The sequence below is a fragment of the Dipodomys merriami genome, unplaced genomic scaffold (genome assembly GCF_024711535.1).
Source record: "Dipodomys merriami isolate MVZ:Mamm:240054 unplaced genomic scaffold, mDipMer1.0.p SCAF_156, whole genome shotgun sequence".
Lineage (NCBI taxonomy): Eukaryota > Metazoa > Chordata > Mammalia > Rodentia > Heteromyidae > Dipodomys > Dipodomys merriami.
The window spans coordinates 1266396-1279193 of NW_027202893.1; the positions used below are offsets into that span (position 1 = coordinate 1266396).

Consider the following 12798-nt stretch of genomic DNA (forward strand, 5'->3'; position numbering starts at 1 on the left):
TTTTAACTATCAGGCCCATTTATGTCTAGTTGCAGCAGAGATAATCTCCTTACAGTCAAATGGAACTCCTGTGTCTGTTTCAGATTTCAGTAATGTGATCAGCAAAAGTGATGTGAAATCGTTAGCTGAAGCTGATGAACAGGAAGTTGTGGCTGAGGTTCAGGTAAATAAGTTGGTTTTGTAACATATCTCTTATATTAGCTCTTTGAAAAGATTTTAGTGTCAAAATAAGATGCTGTCTCAAGAGAGGCAATTGAGCAGACAAATAAATGTGCATTACACGAGACTATATTTACATGTAAAAGGTTGAAAGAGGTATAAAATTGGATCTGAAAGGAATCAGTGGAAAGAAGAATGGGCAATGAGTTGGTAAGCAGGGCTTCACAGGGTCAAGACAAGTACATTCATCAATGGGACTGTGCCTGATTGGGCGAGTAGGAAGTAAATATTGTAAAGGAGCTTTCTTTTAGTTTTGGCTAGTCCAGGGGCTTGAAGTCAGGACCTGGGCACTGTTCCTGAGCTTCTTTTGCTCAAGGCGAGCACCCTACCACTTGAGCCACAGCACCACTTGCAGCTTTTTCTGTTTATGTGTTACCGAAGAATCGAACCCAGGGTTTCGTTCATGCTAAGCAAGCACTCTACCACTAAGCCACATTTCCAGCCCTGTAAGGGAGCTTTCTTATAGTTACTGTTTGTAATTTTCTCTTTTCTAAACTTTTGTTTTTAGGTTAAATCTTGGAAACTCTATAAACATTATTTAGCATGCCATATATATGTGAGGGCATATTATGTTACCTTTTCCTGCTTGACTACTTAATACATTGTTCTTTAATACATTTATCACAAACATTTGGATATATTTATCACCTAAGTGAAAAATAGTGCCTTCATAAGCAGCAAAGTTTTGAATTTTTCAGAAGAACATCCTAGGAGATAAATTAATAAAAAGATAACTTCTTTTAAATCATATTGTCCCTCATGAGACTATATTGGAAAGAAATAAAAGGATGGCAAAGTTCTTTTATCTAGGTATAATGTAACGCTGTATATCCCATGACAGGGTTTTATTTTTTACTAATAAAATAAGGCCTGGAGGCCTCCAGAAATATGTGTACCTCTACAGTTTTTTAAAAAAAGATTTTACAATTATTTTAATTCCTTCACCCTTTTATTACTTACTTTAATGTTTTTGTATCTTTTTATATCTTGTATCATATATGAAAATATTTCTGCTTGTTATAATTGAAGTTCATAGAATGACTGATCACGGTGCTTTATTTCAGGAATTTTATGGTGATTATATTGCTGTGAATCCACATTTGTTTTCCCTCAATATTTTGGGTTGTTGTCAGGTATGGAAAAAAAAAACTTAAAACTAAATTAATTCATCAATTGGAAGTTAATAATAATTGGACAGGTAAAAAAATTAAAACATGTTTGAATTTAATGTTTTCTTAACAAACAGGGTCGAAACTGGGATCCAGCCCAACTCTCCAGAACAACTCAAGGACTGACAGCTCTCCTTTTATCTCTGAAGAAGTGTCCCATGATCCGTTATCAGCTTTCATCAGAGGCAGCAAAGAGACTTGCAGAATGTGTTAAGGTATGGCATTCCCTATCCTGGATTCCTTTTTTTTTTTTTTTTAATTTTAAGTAAATTTGTTAATCTGTTCAGTAACAAATATGTATTCATTTATTTCATGTTGGAAAATATAGAAAATACAGAGAAAGAAATTAGAAATGAGTATAATCTCATTACCTGGAGATTGTACTGTTAATTTTCTGACTCTCATATGCATAAATGCTGTGTATCTATGTATATATGTCTATGTATGTATGTGTGTTCATGCATATGTACCTATCCTTGATTCTGAAACATCAAATCCAGTCATGTCCCTCATATTTCAGAAACTATCAGGAATATTTTCTGTTAACAATTCGTTATATTTACTGGCAAAGAAGCACGTCTATAGAATTCAAAACAAAAAAGTAACAAATTAATAGCTAAGACTGTTAGGTTTAACCTAAAGCACATTCACAAGCTATTTAACACTTTGAGGTCTAGGTAAGCCACTTGTAAAGTAGGGTTTCAGGCTTTAATCTCTTAAATAGTATGCTGTAAAACTTTGTGAAACTTCTGAGTTCTTTTATGAAAGCCCATGAAGGTGTGAAGAACTGTGTATGTTTTTTATTTATTTCCTATTTTTATCATCTCTATAGACAACTAATTGACCAGGCAATTTTTCTCTTTTACATCACCAGCAAGTGATTACTAAAGAATATGAACTGTTTGAATTCCGGCGGACAGAGGTTCCTCCACTACTACTTATTTTAGATCGCTGCGATGATGCCATCACTCCATTACTCAACCAGGTGCAGAGCCTTCTATTAGCCTAAAAAAAGGATGATTTTAAGTGGTATTCGTCAAAGTGCAGATATGGAAATAAGTAATATTGTCCATTCTATTTGCCTCCTATTGTCAGCTACTCTTGGTTTTTGCCTTGTATTTCCTTGTAGTTTAGTATCATTTTTCCAGCCACATTGTTAACTCCTTGTTCTGCATTATCTTTCCAATCCCTTTCTACAAAGCTCCCACTTCTAATCAAAGTAACTCCTAAACTGTGTAGTTTCTTTTTTTTTGTTTGTTTTTTTTTGTCGGTCGTGGGGTTTGAACTCTGGGCCTGAGTGCTGTCCCTCAGCAATTCAGCTCAAAGGCTAACGCTCTACCACTTGAGCTACAGCACCACTTCTGGTTTTCTGGTGGTTTATTGGAGATAAGAGTTTCACGGAGTTTCCTGCTCAGGAGATCTCAGCCTCCTGAGGCGTGAGCCACCGGCGCCCGGCTAAACTGTGTAGTTTCTAATTTCCAATATTTCCTTCTCTCTGTTTTCTTTCCCAGTCTTGTTGTTATTTCCTTGTAGACCCTCATTTCTTGTGGAATAGCATCTATTTGATTCTTTATTTATTAATTTACTTATTTCTGGTCATAGGGCTTGAAGTCAGGGCCTGGTCTCTTTCCCTAAGCAATTTTGCTTAAGGCTAATGCTCTCCCACTTTGAGTCACAGCTGTGCTTCTACTTTTTGGTGGTTAGTTGGTGATAAGAGTCTCACAGACAAAAAAAAAAAAAGCGTCTCACAGACTTTCCTGCCTGGTGGCTTTGAACCACAATCCTCAGGTTTCAGCCTCCTGAGTAGCTAGGATTACAGGCGTGAGCCACCAGCTCCTGGCTTTGATTCCTCACTTTTAATTTATTCTCACTTGACTATATTCTACAAACCCAATGTTGTTAAGTGACTTTTCCTGAATAACAGTAAGCCTATTGATCCTGGCTTAGAAATCTTTGTTGGTTCCCATTTGCCTACTGGGTTAGAAAGAGTTTTCATAGCATGTACCAAACCTTGCACAAAACCTTCAGCTCACTGATGCAAAGATGCCATATCATTTCTTGCCATCATGCTTTTGCTCTTAACTATTGTCTAGACTCTGGAATGTTTGGAATACCTTTCCTTCCCATCTTCACCTTTCAAAATACTTGTCCTGGGCTCGGAAGGTGGCTTAGTGGTAGCGTGCTTGCCTAGCATGCATGAAACCCTGGGTTCGATTCCTCAGTACCACATAAACAGAAAAAGCTGGAGTCGGTGCTGTGGCTCAAGTGGTAGAACGCTAGCCTTGAGCTGAAGAGCACAGGGACAGCACCCAGGCCGAGTTCAAGCACCACAACCAATAAAAACAAAACAAAACAAAATACTTGTCCTTAGGACCACCCAAAAGCCACATAACATCTCTTTGGAGATTGTACTGTGTTCTTTCAGTCAGGCATGTTCTTTTCGCCCTAAACTCACTGTAGAACTCCTTGTTACATCTCATACTTCACCAAGTTGTAACTTTGGTTGTTTTATCCTGGTGAAACTATATCACCGGTGTTTATTTTCTTACACGTGAAAACACAGTTCCTTACACATAATAAGGTGCCCTGTTAATAGTGTCTGGATTTATTTATTTTTTTGGGGGGGGGTCCGGTTGTGGGGCCTGAACTCTGGGCCTGGGTGCTGTTCCTCAGCTCTTCAGCTCAAGGGTAGCGCTCTACCACTTGAGCCACAGCACCACTTCCGGCTTTTTTCTTTTTGCTTATATGGTGCTGAGGAATCGAACCCAGGGCCTCAGACTTGCAAGGCAAGCTCTCTACCACTGAGCCACCTTCCCAGCGCCAAGTGTCTGGATTTATAAGAAAGGCATAATCTATGTTTCAGTTTCTTCCCAGCTTATAATAGTGTCCAATCTGTGGTTGGAGAGTGAAAAAACTTCTCTATCGTGTAAAGGGAACTCTGCATTTCTAAAATTGTTCACTAAAGGAACTTTTGATAGTATAAAAGAATAGAAAGAAATATAATTGTCTATAATTCTGTGTTCTGAAGAAAAGCAACTATTTATTCAATAAATTTCACTGAGAACCTGTACCATGTATTGAACTAAGCATTGGCAATAATAGGTTAGAGATATAGTCTGAATCCTCAAAGAACTCATAATCCAATGAAGAAAGAAAAAAATGATCATTTTCATTATAGAGTAAGTGCTGTAGAACCAAGCACAGAATGCTGTCCACAGAAACATATAACTTTGTTGTTCTTAATTTAAGCCCTAAAGGAACTTGGTATTTCAAGGATTCCTTTGCAAATACTTTTAGGAAATAAAGTACCTTCTTTATTATCTCTTAAATTATTTCTTAATAAATTTAGTTTGAGATAAAATGCATATGCTACAAATATACAATATTTCTAGCATTTGGATTCTACTTTTGTAATGAGCCTATGAATAATAGTAATCCATTCTTCATAAATAGGGACAAAGCAAAATTGTAGTTTCTCTTTTCTGGTTTTACCAAATACATTTACATTTTTAAAGATGGAAACTGATCCTTCACAACTCATTCTAGGTAAAATATAAAATATAATAAATTCAGAGACAAGTTTCTGAATGTGCCAATGTTTTCATCAACTCACAATTTTTTTTTCTGATACTATTAGTAGTTCCAGGGTAAATATAGCACCACTCAGATCTGCAAGAACACACTTCTCCTGCTGCAGAAAACCACAGAAGCGCACAGGAAATGGTACAGCTTGTAACTGCAGTACCAATATAGCCCTATCTGTGAAGCCAAAAATATACTCTTAATTCACAGGCAAAACTTGGAGCTAATGATAGATCTAATTTGTTTTCTTTCTATCATGAATATTCATCTTGCTGCCCTTCTTCTTAAAATGTGAAATCAAAAAGTATTTTGACGTTTGGGTGTTTAACCAATTAAAAAATGACAATCTTAATACATATTGTGGCATGAAGAATTAGAGTAATGTAAACTAACTAGAGAATCTTCATGTAACACAGGCTAGTTATTAAGAATGTTAATAGTTCTGTTTGTTTTCCTGAACATTTAATATTTCCATTTACGAGTTACTACCATTTTTATTATAATTCTTTATTTAGTGGACATACCAAGCCATGGTTCATGAACTACTAGGCATAAACAACAATCGGATTGATCTTTCCAGAGTGCCGGGGATCAGTAAAGACTTACGAGAGGTGGTCCTATCTGCTGAAAATGATGAATTCTATGCTAATGTACGTGGCTTTAATTTTTTTATTGTTTCTAGTTGTCCAGCTATTTTTATGTGAGAAGATCAATGTTGGCTTGTTAGAGTGGGGACACATGAGGGATTTCATGTGAAAGGACGAGAGCAGGATGCATCTTAGTGCAACAAAATCCTTAGATTCTGATCTATTAACTTTTTTTTCATAGAAATCACATAGTTATTTACTTCCCTTCCTTCCAGTAGCTCCTTGTGAGAATAATAATGGTATTCATCACTAGATTCTGGATAATGTCCAGATTTGGTAATTAAAATGGAATTTGCCCTTCAATACTATGCTCATGATTCTTTTTCATTTCTTATTTTAAATAGTCAAACTATTTGATGAACTATACTTCCAACTTTTTTTTTTTTTTTGCCAGTCATGGTACCTGAACTCTGGGCCTAGGCACTGTCCCTCAGCTCTTCAGCTCAAGGCTAGTGCTCTACCACTTGAGCCACAGTACCACTTTGAGCTTTTTCTGCTTATGTGGTGCTGAGGAATCGAACCCAGGGCCTCATGCATGCAAGGCAAGGACTCTGCCACTGAGCCACCTTCTCAGCCCCTTCCAACTTTTTTTTTTTCACAGAATATGTACCTAAACTTTGCAGAGATTGGTAGCAATATAAAGAATCTTATGGAAGACTTCCAGAAGAGGAAACCAAAAGAACAACAAAAACTAGAATCAATAGCAGACATGAAGGTAAATCAAATACATCAATGGTCTTATATATATGTCTTTGGAACTACACATGTAAATGACATTTCTGAGATATTCTGGATCTTATTTCTACCTGATTCACTTTGTTTCATTTAAGACATTTTCTTTGATGTCCCTCTTTTAGTAAACAATACAGTGCAACATTCATCATCAGCCATGTGCTTTTTTTCTGTTTTTCATGATTCTTTGAAGACTCAATCTTTGACATAGACTTAAGCATAATAAAATGCCTTGTGTTTAAGAGTAGTAGATGTCTTTGCCTGGACAGAAAAATTACTCCTGCTTTTTAAAATTACTTCTTCATACATGCCTATCCTCATTCAAAAAGTAACACAATCTCCCACTGATGTTTTTCCCTTGGCAGGCCTTTGTTGAGAATTATCCACAGTTTAAGAAGATGTCTGGGACTGTATCAAAGCATGTGACAGTAGTTGGAGAACTGTCTCGGTTGGTCAGTGAGCGGAATCTGCTGGAAGTTTCAGAGGTTGAGCAAGAATTGGCCTGTCAAAATGACCATTCTAGTGCTCTTCAGGTCAGTCTAATTTGATGAGCACCTACTATGTGTAAAACACTGTACCAGGCAAAGCAAGAGATGCAAAGGCAAGTAAACCTTCACCAACATGGCTTAACAATTTGGCTTAAGCAAGGAGTTGAGGCAAGAACAAATGAATACTATTTAAGATGGACATATAAGAATCCCAGAAGAAATATAACATCTAATCCCAAGGGTTCAGTGGGTTCATTGAGTATTTATCAAAGCATCCTTACTTACTAGAAAGAGTGTTAGACTAGAATTTTAGTGTTTGGTTTACCACTTACTGACTCTGTAACCTGGAGTTGTTGATTTAACTTCTGAACCAGTTTTTACATTTATAAAATAGGTATAATACATATGACAGATAAGTTTTTTTTCTTTTTTTTTATTAATTTAAGATTGCTTTTTATTCCACAAACATATGAATGTCTGCTACATGTACATACTTTTTTGATGATCTAGGATAAAAAGATGAATAAGATACCTCTTTTTCAATGTGTTCGCACTATAGAAGGAAAGAAAGAAATGAAAAGGAATTGTAATACCATGCAATAAACACTTCCATAGGAGGATTTACAAATATAGAGGAAGAACAGCTGATTTCTCCAATGATGAGGCTTCTTAATGTTTCTTAGAGAACATGACATACAAACTGGATCTGGACAGATAAATTAGTAAAAATATCAAGTAGAGAAAAAAGGAGGAATATTCTCAGCAGAGAAAATGTAGGCATAGAGGTACGTGTGTGTAAACAGGTAATAGTTCAAGATATGACCCAAGGAGTGGTTTTAGATAATCTAGGACAACAGACTGGAACAGATTGAAAGGAGGTTGGGCTTTAATGTCAAAATGATGAAAGCTACTGGAGGATTTTAGAAGTGACATATTAGATCTTTACCTCGGGAAATTTAATGTCTCGTTAAAGAGACAAAACTAAGGCAAAAACATTGGATAATATTTCAAGATAATGTTTAAGTCAAAATTGTGATGCTGACTGTAATAGGACTTAAGGGTACTAGCAGTGTTTCTCTAAAAAGACAACATTAAGAAGAACCATAAAGAGTGAACAAATTTTTTTTCTTTTTCTTTTCTTTTTTTTTTTTGATGTTGGTCTTGGGTCATGAACTCAGGCCTGGGCACTATCTCTTAGCTTTTTTGCTTAAAGGCTAGCACTCTACCCACTTGATCCACAGCTCCACTTATGGCTATTTTAGTCAGTTAACTGGAGATAAGAGACTCCTGGGCTTTCCTGCCCAGGCTGGCTTCAAACCTCAGTCCTCAGATCTCAGCCTCTTGAGTAGCTTGGATTACAGGAGTGAGCCACCAGCATCCAGCAGGCTAGTACTCTACCATCTGAGCCATGCTTCCAACCTTGAATGAATAAGATTTTGAAGGAGAATTTTTATCCAGAAATAACAAGCCAGGTGCTGGTGTCTCACTCCTGTAATACTATTCAAGAGGCTGAGATCAAGTTTGGTGGTTCAAAGCCAGCCTAGGCAGAAAAGTTCTTGATCCCTCACTAACCAGCAAAAAGCCTTTCTGGAGCTCAAGAGATAGAGTGCCAGCTGTGAGTAAGCAAGCCAAGCAAGAGCCCAAGGTCCCTGAGTTCAAGCCATGGAATTATATATGCACACATGAAAAAGAACAATAAAAGCAAAGATGCAAAAGGACACAGGAAATAATAGTTTGACTTCTTTAGCATGGATATAGAAGAGATATAGAAGATAAAATTGAATTCATAAACAGGAATTAGTATATGAAGATGCTTGTAAGAATAATTCCTATTTGCTAAAATAGACGGAGATCCAGTATAGGGTCTACATACAAAGTTGTTATGTATTTTGGGAAATTCTAATAAGAACATGCTAGAGGTGAAAAGTGGAAGCCAGAGAGCCTTGTAGAGTTACAGAGATAGTAATAAAAATGTCTAGTAAGGTACAAATCTGGGAGATATAGCAACGAGAAAAAAAAAAGAATTAAGTGACAGATAGAATATAAGGATAGAAAGAACAAATTAGAGGTAATTCCAAGGTTCCTGAGAAATGACACAATCATTCTGTCAAATGACAAAAAAAAAAAAATGATGTGTCAGAGATACCACTGACAAGTAATTTAGGAATAAATCTTTTGAGAGTTAGCTCATTTCTAAGTTACCTACAAGAAGCACAGTTATAGGACATGGTATTTTAACATTTAGTTTCTTTCCTTTCTCTGCTGCATTTCTACTTTATTTTATAAAATTATGTCAGCCTGGTATATTGGAAACAGCATAGGTTTTGGAGTCAGATTTCCCCGGCTTATATCCTGTTTCTATTTACCACTTTCTTTGGGGAAATTACCACCTTTGCCTATGTATCAGGAATAATGATTCCAAATTTTGCTGTTGTTATGAGAATTCAGTGTGCTATGCCTCACATATGATAGATGCTTTGTAATGTTGGTTCCCTTTCCCTAAATGTAACTTTTTTATATACATGGTGAAATCAAAAAAAAGGAATTCCACCTGTGACTGCTTATACCAAGGCCCTTACTAGGACTTACAAGGTTTTGTTGTTACTAGTTTAGTTTGGCTAGGTTTGTTGGGTTTCTTTTCCTCTTGTGTATGTGTTTGTTTGTAGCAATACTGGGATTTGAACTCAGGGTCTCATGCTTGCCAAGCAAGTACTCTACCACTTGAGCCATGCCTCCAGAACCTCTTCAGTTTTTTTGAGACAGGGTCTTTCTATGTAGCTCAGGCTGGCCTCAAATTCACAAGCCTCCTACTTCAGTCTCCTGCACACTGGATTTACAGTGATGTGCTCTCATGCCTGGCACCATTTTTGTTTTTAATTTTCTAAATACTTATCAAAATTTCCTCTGGAAACATCACAGTGTTGAAAATCACAATGATACTATTGCTTTATAGTTATGTAAAGTACCTTCTTATCACTGTTTTAATTTTATCTTGGTTTTTTTCCCTTCCAAATGAAAACCTGTAATATGAACTTTCCAAAGATGTTTCCCCTCATGATCTGAAAAATCTTCACCACTAGTCAAATTCATCTGTTTTGAGGATATGGATATGCTTAAATGGTGCATGTTTGGTTCTGGAACCAAATTTTTGTTAGCCTGCAGAATAAGTAGTTAGAAGTGGCAGAATATGTTCATTTTTAACTTACCATGATCAATAAAACAAATTCCATCTCAACTACAAACTTCAATTCATTGCTTTTTGACGTATTACTGTCTAAGGTCAAGCCACGAAATGTCATAACCCATAGGAGGGTTATAACCCCTTCACTTGCTGTTAAACAAAAGTTCCCTTTATGGACTATTCAAACCATGTTGTCAAAGAAATCCTTTATGATGTGGGGAGTCCATATGTATTGCTTATTGTAAAACCCTAGCATCCTGAACAAGAAAACCTCAGTAAAATTAAGTTCTAAAAATATTAAGTGAATCACAAAGCTCATATTTTTAAGTATCTGCTTTTATATTATTACCATCATCATTATTATTTGTTTTAGTTCTGATGATCAACCCAAGGCCTGTTCATGCTAGGAAAGTTCTGCTATTGAGCTACAGCCCCAGCTCACTATCTACTTTTGTGTGTGTTTGTGCTGGCTCATACCTATAGATTACTGTTGGTAAGTCTAGCTAGGACATGGACTTGAGACATGAGGTAGGTCCTGGTAGCTCGAAAGTGGGCAAAATAGACTATTCAAAGTCATCCCACAGGGGCTGGGAAGGTGGCTCAGTGGTAGAGTGCTTGCCTTGCATGCATGAGACCCTGGGTTCGATTCCTCAGCACCCCATAAGCAAAAAGAAAAAAGCCAGAAGTGGCGCTGTGGCTCAAGTGGTAGAGCTCCTAGCCTTGAGCTGAAGAGCTGAGGTACAGCGCCCAGGCCTAGAGTTCAGGCCCCACGACCGGACCCAAAACCAAAAAATAAAACAAAAAAACAAAGTCATCCCACAGATCTGTGCCAAGTCTTCAAGGGTGAGCTCAGACAAGTCAGTATATCTAAATACTATACTAAATCTCAGGAAAAATAGGAGTGGTACCATGCATTCCATGCATGGCAACTCATACATGTAATCCTAGCACTGAGAAGGTAAGGAGATAGGAAGGATCAAGGTTCAAGACAAGACCAGGCAAAATTCCTGTAGACTCCATCTCAACCAATAAAATGGGACAGAAATTGGCTTCACTCATCTGTGTTTCCCTAGCAGTGCTTGGCATACACAACACCTTGTGGAGCCTCAAAATGTATATGTCGGTTTGAGTTAAATTCTTTGCTATGCAATAAAATGTGTACCATATAAGGAGGCCCTTCAGTGACGGGAGGGAGGGAATGAGGGAGAAAAAGGGAACAGCTGATACTAAGCAAAAGGAAAGAAATGTACATATCACCTGATTTGTAAAAAACCAATAGTTTTATTGTTAAAGGTCATAGAGTTCATAAATGATGTAGATTAAGATAATGCTGACTATCATTGTGAAGATGAGAAGTGTTTGGGACTTTAAAAAAATAAATAAATATAAAAAAGGAAATCCTTGATGTAAGGATGACATAGTTTCTTCTGATTCCCATTGCTCTCAGTTCCTATACCTTAAGATGACAGGTATCAGTTTTAAATTACATGCTGTCACATTCTCATGTCTCTGGCAACCATATTGAGGCACATTGTTACTTCTGATGTTTCTTAGAAATTAATGCAGTACTATGTAAAATTCTACCAACCTGTCTCCATTGCAATGATCCATTAATAGCACTAAGAGTTTTGCAAATCATCTTGTCAGTACTAGCAAGTTCAGTTATGTATTATATTGATTGAAGTGGCAGAAGGTAGTATCTTTTTCTGATTTCAGCAAGGAAGTAACAACAATGGGAATGAATTTTCTTACTTAGATCTTATCTTGGGCAAAAAAAGGCAGTTAATTTTCTATGTTGAGGCAGTATGACCTGTACATTGCCATAGTAGTTATTTTGGTTACTATCATTCAATAGTTAACTAGATAGATCTAAGGGATTATACGAGAGATCACCTAAGTGAAAGGAGGATAACTATCAGATCTATCTTTCTTCAGAATGTAAAGAGACTTCTGCAGAATCCCAAAGTGACAGAGTTTGATGCTGCTCGTCTGGTGATGCTTTATGCTTTACATTATGAGCGACACAGCAGCAACAGCCTTCCAGGACTAATAGTTGACCTCAGAAATAAAGGTGTTTCTGAGAAGTATCGAAAGGTAACGGGGTTGGGTGGGAAGGTGTTTTGAGACATAATTCTGGGTTTGTTTGATCCTAGGGCTTGAACTCAGGGCTTAGGTGCTGTCTTTGAGCTTTTGTGCTCAAAGCTAGTGCTCTATTACTTGAACCACATCTTTATTTACAGCTTTTTGGGGGTAGTTAATTGGAGATAAAATCTCATGGGCTTTCCTGTTCAGACTGACTTTGAACTGTGATTCTCAAATCTTAGCCTCCTGAGTAGCTAGGATTACAGGACTGAGCCACAAGTACCTGGCATGGTTTTGTTTCATTTATAGAAAAGAAATGTGTAATTTTCATAAAAAAATGTATAATTTTCTCCTTTAATATCTTATTTCTTTAATAAACTTTTTTTAAAAATTTTTTTTGTCGGTCGTGGGGCTTCAACTCTGGGCCCTGGGCACTGTCCTTCATCTCTTCAGCAAAAGGCAAGCACTCTACCACATGAGCCAAGTACTACCTCTGTTTTTTTTGGTGGTTAATTAGAGATAAGAGTCTCATGGACTTTCCTGCCCAGGCTGGCTCTGAACTGTGATCCTCAGATCTCAGCCTCCTGAGTAGCTAAGATTACAGGCGTGAGCCACTGGCACCCAGCTTAAACTTTTTTATAAAGTGAGATTCTTGACCCCAAAGCAATAAAAGATTATTTCTCTCTTTTTTGTTTTTT

General features: G+C 36.9%; 1 protein-coding gene across 5 annotated transcripts in view; it reads left to right on the top strand.

The window, feature by feature from the left end:
• LOC138827467 (vacuolar protein sorting-associated protein 45) overlaps positions 1–12798 on the top strand; it is an 89957-nt gene that overhangs the window by 44439 nt on the left and 32720 nt on the right. For all 5 annotated transcript variants that reach the window (XM_070022982.1, XM_070022983.1, XM_070022980.1 and 2 more), the window contains 8 exons: positions 84–163; positions 1284–1352; positions 1466–1603; positions 2263–2373; positions 5486–5620; positions 6219–6332; positions 6715–6882; positions 11954–12112. In XM_070022982.1, coding sequence (XP_069879083.1) covers positions 84–163; positions 1284–1352; positions 1466–1603; positions 2263–2373; positions 5486–5620; positions 6219–6332; positions 6715–6882; positions 11954–12112 — 974 coding nt within the window. The remainder of the gene's footprint in view (positions 1–83; positions 164–1283; positions 1353–1465; positions 1604–2262; positions 2374–5485; positions 5621–6218; positions 6333–6714; positions 6883–11953; positions 12113–12798) is intronic.